Source organism: Gigantopelta aegis, chromosome 8 (genome assembly GCF_016097555.1).
Source record: "Gigantopelta aegis isolate Gae_Host chromosome 8, Gae_host_genome, whole genome shotgun sequence".
NCBI classification, from domain to species: Eukaryota; Metazoa; Mollusca; class Gastropoda; order Neomphalida; family Peltospiridae; genus Gigantopelta; species Gigantopelta aegis.
This window is the reverse complement of record NC_054706.1, coordinates 78,128,572-78,140,705: the sequence shown is the minus strand read 5'-3', so window position 1 is coordinate 78,140,705 and position 12,134 is coordinate 78,128,572. Positions and strand designations below refer to the sequence as shown.

At 39.5% G+C, this 12,134-nt stretch overlaps 2 protein-coding genes across 7 annotated transcripts in view; both read left to right on the top strand.

Annotated features, from left to right (window-relative positions):
• LOC121379375 (zinc finger MIZ domain-containing protein 1-like) overlaps positions 1-12,134 on the top strand; it is a 241,183-nt gene that overhangs the window by 196,776 nt on the left and 32,273 nt on the right. The window lies entirely within an intron of this gene.
• On the top strand, positions 2,448-5,625 carry LOC121379376. The gene is made up of 4 exons (XM_041507966.1): positions 2,448-4,111; positions 4,348-4,472; positions 4,627-4,705; positions 4,924-5,625. Exons 1-4 carry the CDS (start codon positions 2,513-2,515, stop codon positions 5,086-5,088), a joined length of 1,968 nt encoding a protein of 655 aa, XP_041363900.1. The 5' UTR covers positions 2,448-2,512; the 3' UTR covers positions 5,089-5,625.

Genomic DNA, 12,134 nt, shown 5'->3' with positions numbered 1-12,134 from the left:
GTATTCGTACTACTCTTAGCACACATTTTGCTTGATTTATCTATATTTATTTAACTAGAATACAATAAATTTGTTGTAACGGTCGTTACTCGTCGTGTCCACCTCGAACGAAAACATTAAAACTCGCATTTTACAGTAAACACATTTACTGGGAACTATTTTTTCACACCTATGTCGGAAATGACCATGGCAGAACACGAATGTCCTATTTTTGGCCATCATTGCGAAATTAATGATACGGTAAATAATCGTTAAGTTTTAGGGTCGAGTATGGTGTCCATTTTTGCATGAAACGACCATGCATAAGAAATAATCGATACATTTTAAAGTAAAAGTATCTGGCACTAGTTTACAAGTGTATTCATACGCGCGTGGTTAGCGGTTTGGAAAGAAGTAAACGTTTTGGCGGGAAAAATATTTTTTTTTAGTATAAACCCACGTGATATGTTTGGTGTCTTCAAGAAAATTTCCATGTAACGACCGTACGTGATCAAGAATTATCTCACGGAAAGGTAAGATTATCATTGATATATTATTTTCTTTCGTATTTAGATTTTGTTTAATGTTCAGATGTTATTACTTTTGACGTGTGTCGTTGAGATAAAAAAAATAATAATAATTGTATATCGAAATTTTAGCAGGTTTTGTGAACGAGTTAGCTTTGTTTCTTATAGTAAATTTTACACAATTGTCGGCTTTATTTAAAAAAATGGGTTCGATCAAGTTTAAAAAAAAGGTAGGGTAGGTCTTTGTCACAGTGGATGTATTTTTTATCATTATAAGATATTAATATACAAAATTAAAACGGTAATCTCGTAAGTTTAGCAAACAAAGCCAATAGTTGTAATGGTCGATACAGGACACGAACGTGTGCGGTAGACCAAATATACGTTCGTTACTGGACACAACATTCGCCCGTGTCTGTGAAGCGACCGTACACATAAAGCTTATAATGTGTACCGATGCTATTTCTAGTTGGTTTACGCGAGTCAAAAGTTTGATATGATTGAACAAATAATAAGTAATTCATGCTTATTGATTTTTATGCTAAACTTTCTTTTTTTTTTTTTCCTTTTTTTTTCCTTTTTTTTTCCTTTTTTTCCTTTATTTTTATTTTTTATAAATAAAACTTCAGTATTTTGTCATGGAAAGCAACTTGACTGATTGTGTAAGTAGAAAAGTCACAATTATACTGGTGTTGTATATTATTATTATTATTATTCATTGCTATGTGCTGTTTGATTTAGCCTTTAAAACAGTTTAAGGGCAGAACGTAGCCCAGTGGTAAAGTGTTCGCTCAATACGCGGTCGGTGTGAGATCGATCCCCGTCGGTAGGCCCATTGGGCTATTTCTCGTTCCAGTCAGTGCATCACGACTGGTATATCAAAGGCCGTGGTATGTACTGTCCTGTTTGTGGGATGGTGCATATGAAAGATCCCTTGCTGCTAATCGAAAAGAGTAGCCCATGAAGTGGCGACAGCGGGTTTCCTCTCTCAATATCTGTGTGGTCCTTAACCATATGTCTGACGCCATATAACCGTAAATAAAATGTGTTGAGTGCGTCGTTAAATAAAATATGTCTTTAAAACAGTTTAATTAATACCTTTTGTTTGACACCCATTTCCCGATGTATTTTTGTGCTAGGGTGTTGTTAATATTGTTTTGTTTTTTTAAATTAAATAGATGACATCTTCACGCAAATCCACCCGCCTAATATGCAAGGAAATACAGCTGCAGGCTCCAGAGTCCCACTACAACTCCTACCTCCCCCTCCAATATGCAGGAGACAAATGCAGAGAGAGTCAAAGCATGGAGAGAGAAAATGAAAAACCAAAATCCAGAAAAATACCAAGATTACTTGGATAAAAACAGGAAAAAATGCAAGAAATTTCGAGAAACTAGGTCAGAGGAGCACAAGGCAAAAGAAAAAATTCTTTCCAGAGAAAGAGTGCAGAAGTATCGAAAGGAGGAGAAACAAAAGGAAAATACTAAAAAGGTGACGACCCGACAGGACATTGCTGCCGACAATCAGCAAAGAGAGAAGTGGCGAATACAAAAGAAGAAGCAGAGAGAAGAAATGACCCCACAGCAAAAGAGACGAAAGAAAGAGGCTAGGAGGGAATTCTACAAGCAGAAAAAGGAGTCTGAACGGATGAAAATTTCAGCGTCCATTCCAAGTGAAACGGATAACGGTCAGATGGATACCGAATTGATTGAAAGTCGCACACCGGTTGCTCAGCGCAAAGCCTTGCAGAGAGCTAGATGTGCCCTATCTAAAAGTCCACGAAAGTTTGTGTCGACTGTAACAGCACTAGTGAGTCAATCTTCGCCAAGAAAGCAACAACTGTTTAAGAAACTGAACTTACTTCAGGGGAGAAACAACATAAAGAGCAGCATATGGGACGTCTGTTCCTCAAGCTGTGCATCGTTTACGTTGCAAAAAACCTTTCTGGTAATCGTTTGACTCGCCGTGTTCTTCTCAGTGTATGCAAGGGGGGTGGCTCTTACAGAATGAGGAGTTCTCTGCTCGGCATAAACAGAAAAACCTTGCAAAGACATGAAAAGCCTAAGCACAAGCCTATGGGAATTAAGAAAGAAGCAGAGAAGAAAGCTGCTGAGTTTCTTCAGCAGGAAGCTACACAACTGCCTGACCAAAAACGTGTCAGTAAAAAGACTGGGAAGAGCACATTGCTCTTAACACAACCTCTCCGCGATCTTCACAAGCGCTTTGAAGAAACGGGACTTAGCGTCAGTTTTTCTACATTTGCAAAGTGTCGACCATCAAACGTGAAGTTAATGGCACAGGCACGTTTAAGACAGTGCCTGTGTGAATACTGCACCAATGTGGGATTGAAACTGTTGACGCTGAACAAGGTTGTTGCAGCACAGAAGGTATACACCTGTAACATAAAGCATGAGAGGGATGCAGTGAGGATTTCATCGTGTAGCGCCACAAACAAGAATTGTGCATATCGTGTCTGCAACCTGTGCGGTGTCCATCTACTTGATGAACACACCCGTCCTCTTCTGCAGCATGTTATGGAGCTGAGTTGGCACCGGTGGGAGAACAAAATTGTGACCACAAATGGAAAGCAGGTTAACCGGAAAGTCCTAGTCACCAAGAGGGGAATGGTTACTGATCTCATGGAAGAATTGAAAACTGAGGTTGCCTTCCTGTCTGGACACCTCTTTCGAGCAGATTGGCAGCATCTCCAATTCAAGCAAATTAAAGATGTAGTTCCATTTCCAGCTGACACCATCTGCATGGTAATGGACTTCGCGGAAAATTTTACCTGCATGTATCAACAGGAAGTGCAGGCGGCCCACTGGCACCATGAGCTCGTGACAGTGCACCCTACCGTTACATACTACAGATGTCCAGTCTGCCAAGATACAACAACCGAGTCCCTGGTCTTTATCAGCAGTGATAAAAAACATGACTACCATGCCGTCCAGTGCTTCACAATTAAAGCCCTACAACACCTCAGGGAGAAACGAGGCCTGACCGTCGGTCACATCGTTCAGTGGACAGATGGCTGTGGTTCACAGTACAAGAGTCGAGGCCCATTCTCCGACATCTCCAGAGCCGTGGTTGACCTTGATGCCACTCTAGAGCGCCACTTCTTTGGATCAAGACACGGGAAAGGCCCCTCGGATGGGGAGAGTGCTGTGGTCAAGCACCATGCTGCCTCTGCTGTTGCCGCTGGCAGTGTCATTATAGCTTCAGCTGAAGACCTCTTCAGTTACTGTTCAAATTCAGCCCTCAATAAACAACCCCCGAGTGAAGGGTGCATCCACTTCTTGCGCTCCTTCTTTTGGGTTGGGGAAAGAGATGTCAAAAGAGACCGAATGGACAGGGATGTGAAGACAGTTCCTGGAACACGCTCCTTCCACTCCGTTAAGTCTGTTGAAAAGAACATAATCCTGACAAGGGAGCTGACTTGTTGTTGCCTAGCATGCCAGACTGGTGATAGGGACTGCATTTCCACAGCAACAGCTGGACCCTGGTCATCCCATGTCCTGCGACCGGATAGCCACCAGCAGCCTACTCAACCTGCTGATGCTGATGATGTTCAGTCTTCGGGTCCATCTGCAGTAACTGAAGTACAGGTATGAAAAGTATATAAATTTGAAAAAAAGTTGTCTTCTTTTTCACTTCTCTTTCCCATACTGTCTGTAGATTGATTTTTGGTTGTATGCTGTTTTTTCAAAACAATTTAACATTGATTGCTGGTAGCTATAATTAATTCCTTTCTGTTTAAATGTTGATTACTATTAATATTATTAAACCACACAGGCATTTTACTCGTATTAAGAGTCACTGTGAAATTTGTTTATTATTTCAGTTTTCACGGTTGAGTTCTTCAGTGGGTGATGATGTGCAACTTGCGACTGCTGCTATTCCTTCTCTTGATACAATTGAAAAGGACCAGGCTTCCAGTGAAGTTCCCCAAGATGCTTCTGCAGCCAGGTTCGTTTATGAAATCTATACAATTTAAGATCTTTAAAGTTATGTATTTCAAATTTATTTATAAATCCGATCTTTTGGAAAGACGATTTACATGTGAAGCAAATTGTAAACTAACACTTCGAAACATAAAAGTTATGTTACTTTTTTCTTTCAGATTTCAGTATGGCAGCTGGGTGAATGTGAAATTTGGTACAGAAGGAAGCAAGCAGCAGGCCAAATTTTATAATGGAATGGTAAGTAATATACTAAATATTCTGTGTCATATATTTGTGATATTGGATTTTGCGTAACAATTATGGAAATAATAAAAAATTGAAAGGTGAACTGACTGAAATTACTCAAAAAGTGTGCTCAGATTTGGGTGTAGCTCTGGTTTAAATAGAGTTTTGAATTGCTTAAGATAAGGAATTATATAATTTGTTTGATGTAGTATTTTTAATGTATTTTTTAGGTCCTCCAGATTGATGGCAGGGACATACAGGTGACCTTCTTACGGAACAGAGGGTCATTTTACAGCTTTCCTGTCAGTGAGGACATTGCCTGGGTCTCAGCAGAGAATGTGGAATGCATCACACCACCTACCATCAACTCCCGTGGCCAGCATTTTTTCCCCTGATATCTGATGTCTGCTTTTTAATTCCAATGACTGTGGTTTCGTGTCCACGTAACAACCATAACACAATTTACTTCATTAATTATAGCTAAAAGCATATTCAAACAAATACAATGATTATCTTTTGTTAAAATAGGAGTGGTATAGCTTGTAAAAGGACCCAAATATATATCTGCTTGGATTAAAAAATTGGATAGCAGAAATGTCAAATGTCTATCGGTTGCTGGCGCTAAAGCGCTGGACACAAAACTAAGCTACTTAGATCATGTCCATTGAGATATTTTATTGCAATTGTTAAATGCACACCATTTAATAAGCCAATGAACACAGCTGATGTAATAAATAATGATTTAACAATTAGTGTTGCTCTTTTGTATATACTGTTTGGTGTCCATGTAACAACCGTAATATTGCGCTAGTCACTACATACTATGAACCCTAGTAAAAAAGTGACTGGGTCAACTATCATTTTCTCTCTCAAAATATGTTCTTGGAAGGCCATGGTTTTAATCATATATATTTATGGGCCCTTTGTAAAAAGTTTTTTTTTAACCCTCCATGTCACACTTGTGGACCACTTTTTCTGAGAACGACCCATATCAGTGTTAGGTTGACTGTAGGGGGTTGTATATCGGTGTTAGGTTGACTACAGGTTGTTGTATATCGGTGTTAGGTTGACTGTAGGTTATTGTATATCGGTGTTAGGTTGACTGTAGGTTGTTGTATATCGGTGTTAGGTTGACTGTAGGTTGTTGTATATCGGTGTTATGTTGACTGTAGGTTGTTGTATATCAGTGTTAGGTTGACTGTAGGTTGTTGTATATCGGTGTTAGGTTTACTGTAGGTTGTATATCGGTGTTAGGTTGACTGTAGGTTGTTGTATATCAGTGTTAGGTTGACTGTAGGTTATTATATATCAGTGTTAGGTTTACTGTAGGTTGTATATCGGTGTTTGGTTGACTGTAGGTTGTTATATATCGGTGTTAGGTTAACTAGGTTGTTGTATATCAGTGTTAGGTTGACTGTAGGGGGTTGTATATCGGTGTTAGGTTGACTACAGGTTGTTGTATATCGGTGTTAGGTTGACTGTAGGTTATTGTATATCGGTGTTAGGTTGACTGTAGGTTGTTGTATATCGGTGTTAGGTTGACTGTAGGTTGTTGTATATCGGTGTTATGTTGACTGTAGGTTGTTGTATATCAGTGTTAGGTTGACTGTAGGTTGTTGTATATCGGTGTTAGGTTTACTGTAGGTTGTTGTATATCGGTGTTATGTTGACTGTAGGTTGTTGTATATCAGTGTTAGGTTGACTGTAGGTTGTTGTATATCAGTGTTAGGTTGACTGTAGGGGGTTGTATATCGGTGTTAGGTTGACTGTAGGTTGTTGTATATCGGTGTTAGGTTGACTGTAGGTTGTTGTATATCGGTGTTAGGTTGACTGTAGGTTGTTGTATATCAGTGTTAGGTTGACTGTAGGTTGTTGTATATCGGTGTTATGTTGACTGTAGGTTGTTGTATATCAGTGTTAGGTTGACTGTAGGTTGTTGTATATCGGTGTTAGGTTTACTGTAGGTTGTATATCGGTGTTAGGTTGACTGTAGGTTGTTGTATATCGGTGTTAGGTTGACTGTAGGTTGTTGTATATCGGTGTTAGGTTGACTGTAGGTTGTTTTATATCGGTGTTAGGTTGACTGTAGGTTGTTTTATATTTGTGTTAGGTTGACTGTAGGTTGTTGTATATCAGTGTTAGGTTGACTGTAGGGGGTTGTATATCGGTGTTAGGTTGACTGCAGGTTGTTGTATATCGGTGTTAGGTTGACTGTAGGTTGTTGTATATCAGTGTTAGGTTGACTGCAAGGGGTTGGCAGGAAAGTGTGTGGTATATGTGTGGAAAGGCCGTTAGTGTTGTTTACATATGATATGTATGATATAGGGATAGGTGTAATCACCGTTAATGGGTTGATAATTAATATAGCTGTAATGAGTACAATCAGCTTACTACTGAGTGTGATTTACATAGGAATAATGAATTAAATGAATTGATTAAGTTTGATGAATAATGTATCAAGTTATTTACATATTCAAATTCTGTGTTATTTATGAGTTTTATGCGATATCTGTGCATGTAAACAGATGTTGTTATTGTATTACATTAGTGATGTAAGATTTAAATACTTGTAATAGACTTCTAAAATTTTGTTTTTAAAATTCTAAAATAAATCTTATATATATCTCTTGTATTAATTTTAAAAATGTTTGTTTTAAAATGAATGTGCCTTCATCAAACAGTATTTGATACATTATCCATGGCTATCAAGTTAAACTGTCAACAAAGGGAATATAATAAATAAATAAAACTGCTAGCTGTTGAAAGCCTCAAACCCCCTTCCATATTATTTAAGAATAAACATAAAGATTGGTATTCTATGCCCTTGCACTATGGTGAGATATACTAACTGGTATTCTATGCCATTACACTATTGTGAGACATACAGACTGGTATTCTATGCCCTTGCACAATGGTGACACATACAGACTGGTATTCTATGCCCTTGCACAATGGTGACACATACAGACTGGTATTCTATGCCCTTGCACTATAGTAAGTCATACAGACTGGTTTTCTGTGTCCTTGCACAATGGTGACACATACAGACTGGTTTTCTGTGTCCTTGCACAATGGTGACACATACAGACTGGTATTCTATGCCCTTGTACAATGGTGACACATACAGATTTGTATTCTATGCCCTTGCACTATAGTAAGACATACAGACTGGTATTCTGTGCCCTTGCACAATGGTGACACATACAGACTGGTATTATATGCCCTTGCACAATGGTGACACATACAGACTGGTATTCTATGCCCTTGCACAATGGTGACACATACAGACTGGTATTCTATGCCCTTGCACTATAGTAAGACATACAGACTGGTTTTCTGTGTCCTTGCACAATGGTGACACATACAGACTGGTATTCTATGCCCTTGCACAATGGTGACACATACAGACTGGTATTCTATGCCCTTGCACAATGGTGACACATACAGACTGGTATTCTATGCCCTTGCACTATAGTAAGACATACAGACTGGTTTTCTGTGTCCTTGCACAATGGTGACACATACAGACTGGTATTCTATGCCCTTGCACTATGGTGAGGTATACTAACTGGTATTCTATGCCCTTGCACAATGGTGACACATACAGACTGGTATTCTATGCCCATGCACTATGGTGAGATATACTAACTGGTATTCTATGCCCTTGCACAATGGTGACACATACGGACTGGTATTCTATGCCCTTGCACTATAGTAAGATATACAGACTGGTTTTATGTGGCCTTGCACAATGGTGACACATAAAGACTGGTATTCTATGCCCTTGCACTATTGTGAGACATTCAGACTGGTATTCTATTCCCTTGCACTATTGTGAGACATACAGACTGGTATTCTATGCCCTTGCACTATGGTGAGACATACAGACTGGTATTCTATTCCCTTGCACTATTGTGAGACATACAGACTGGTATTCTATGCCCTTGCACTATGGTGAGACATATAGACTGGTATTCTATGCCCTTGAATTATAGTCATAGTGAGACATACAGACCAGTATTCAATGTAGGACTCAATAAGTGCATACCAACATCAATGAACAACAATGATTTTACCACAGTTCACATTACATAACCGTATAATAACTTGTTGGAGGTTAGTACGAGTGGCTGTTAGATATCAGGTATGTTATGGATTGTTTTAAAGTATACCTAACAAGCAAAACATATATTCTTTATAAAACATACTGAGATGCAGTATGTCATAGGGTCGAACACCCTTAATGGACTTGATTGAACATCTATCAAAGGCAGTTGTATGTACTGTACTGTATGGGTAGTGCATAAAAAGTACATGCTACTTATGGGTAACTTTCCCTCTCTCTCTCTCTCACTCCGCCTCTCTTTCTCTTTCTCACTTGTCTTGTGTCTGTTTCTCTCTCAATCAGAGCTCAAATATACATGGTCAAATGAACACCCGTTTAAAATGTGCTGAGGTGTTATTAAAATTAACAGTCTTCCTTTTCTTTACTTGTCTTTTACATTCATTGAAATACTTTCTCACTCCAGCCAGTGCACCATGACTGGTACATCAAAGGCCGTGGTATGTGCTATCCTGTCTATGGGATGGTGCATATAAAAGATCCCTTCCAGCTAATCGAAAAGAGTAGCTCATGAAGTGACGACAGCGGGTTTCCTCCCTCAATATCTGTGTGGTCCTTAACCATATGTCTGACGTCATATAACAGTAAATAAAATGTGTTTAGTGCGTCGTTAAATACATTTCCTTCTTCATTGAAATGCAGTGGATTAAATTCTTGAAGGACGTGATGATAGCATTTAAGGTGTTAATAGCTCCACTTGTGTAAAGCTGAGACAACAATCTTTAATGGGTTAAAGTGTTTATACCTGTGCTAGGTGTTAGCACTGAGCACCTGTACAGCCAGTACAATACATGTGCATAAATTTACGACTTGTTTGTTGTAGCTTATGCATATGGCGCTGATGGTCCGCTAATTTATTGATTGTCGGAGAGTAATATAACCGATATCGTGTATGGCTTGGTGTACGGCTCGTGGCAGCTGTGCTCCATGGGCCGCCATCCATACAGTTGTTAATGACACCTCAGCACATTTTTAATTTCAGCTATCTGGTGTTAACAATATGGTTTATTTTGACACTTAACAGATAACTGACATGACAACACCATACTGCTTCCCCACCCACAGTAAACTGCTGATTGCTTTAATGTACAGGTCTGTGTTTGAATGATAGATTGACAACTGTGATAGCAAGCTTGATATTAGAACATGGAGTAATACATTGTAATAGTTATAGTGGGAAGTGGGCGATAGAATTAACTAATAGTGAGGTTGATGTGAGGAAGTGGAGTTATATATTGTTTAGTTATAGTGGGGAGTGGGCGATAGAATTAACTAATAGTGAGGTTGATGTGAGGAAGTGGAGTTATATATTGTGATAGTTATAGTGGGGAGGGGGCGATAGAATTAACTAATAGTGAGGTTGATGTGAGGAAGTGGAGTTATATATTGTTTAGTTATAGTGGGAAGTGGGCGATAGAATTAACTAATAGTGAGGTTGATGAGAGGAAGTGGAGTTATATATTGTGATAGTTATAGTGGGGAGTGGGTGATAGAATTAACTAGCGAGGTTGATATGAGAAAGTGAAGTTATATATTGTGATAGTCATAGTGGTGTATGTTAAGTATCTAATTGAATGATAAAATGGTAACAAAATATGATAAATTATTATTGTTTACAATAATAGTAAAAACACGATCTTATTACCAGTAATTGGTTTTGTGTGCTGTCTCCTGCACTGTGTGTGTTACAATGCAACATGACTTTGAATTTTGATTCCTCAGTAAACTAGCTGACCTACCAGATGGTAATCACTGAGTCAGTAGGCGATGACATGTGTGATTAATGTTCAAAACAATGCCATGACATGAAAATAATTGTTTTAACAATGGAAATACCTACTCCATGATTCAGCAGCAGCTGAAGGCTTTTATCTCAGTGCTAACTAACCCATGGTTAACTCTCTCTAAAACCCATGCTGTACTCACTCAACTGGACTATACCCATGGTTAACTCTCTCTAAAACCCATGCTGTACTCACTCAACTGGACTATACCCATGGTTAACTCTCTCTAAAACCCATGCTGTACTCACTCAACTGGACTATACCCATGGTTAACTCTCTCTAAAACCCATGCTGTTCTCACTCGACTGTAACCCATGGTTAACTCTCTATAAAACCCATGCTGTACTCACTCGACTCGACTGTAACCCATGGTTAACTCTCTAAAACCCATGCTGTACTCACCCGACTGTAACCCATGGTTAACTCTCTCTAAAACCCATGCTGTACTCGCTTGACTCGACTGTAACCCATGGTTAACTCTCTAAAACCCATGCTGTACTCACTTGACTGTAACCCATGGTTAACTATCTAAAACCCATGCTGTACTCGCTCGACTCGACTGTAACCCATGGTTAACTCTCTCTAAAACCCATGCTGTACTCACTCGACTGTAACCCATGGTTAACTCTCTCCAAAACCCATGCTGTACTCACTCAACTGGACTATACCCATGGTTAACTCTCTAAAACCCATGCTGTTCTCACTCGACTGTAACCCATGGTTAACTCTCTATAAAACCCATGCTGTACTCACTCGACTGTAACCCATGGTTAACTCTCTAAAACCCATGCTGTACTCGCTTGACTCGACTAACCCATGGTTAACTCTCTAAAACCCATGCTGTACTCACTCGACTGTAACCCATGGTTAACTATCTAAAACCCATGCTGTACTCACTCGACTCGACTGTAACCCATGGTTAACTCTCTCTAAAACCCATGCTGTACTCACTCGACTGTAACCCATGGTTAACTCTCTCTAAAACCCATGCTGTACTCACTCGACTGGACTGTAACCCATGGTTAACTCTCTCTAAAACCCATGGTTAACTCTCTAAAACCCATGATGTACTCACTCAACTGTAACCCATGGTTAACTCTCTCTAAAACTCATGCTGTACTCACCGACTCGACTAACCCATGGTTAACTCTCTAAAACCCATGCTGTACTCACTCGACTGTAACCCATGGTTAACTCACTCTAAAACCCATGCTGTACTCACTCGACTCGACTGTAACCCATGCTGTACTCACTTGACTGTAACCCATGCTTTACTCACTCGACTCGACTGTAACCCATGCTGTACTCACTCGACTGTAACTCATGCTGTACTCACTCGATTCGACTGTAACCCATGCTGTACTCACTCGATTGTATCTCATGCTGTACTCACTCGACTGTAACTCATGCTTTACTCACTCGACTAACCCATGCTTTACTCACTCGACAAGACTGTAACCCATGCTGTACTCACTCAGCTGTAACCCATGCTGTACTCACTCGACTTGACTGTAACCCATGCTGTACTCACTCG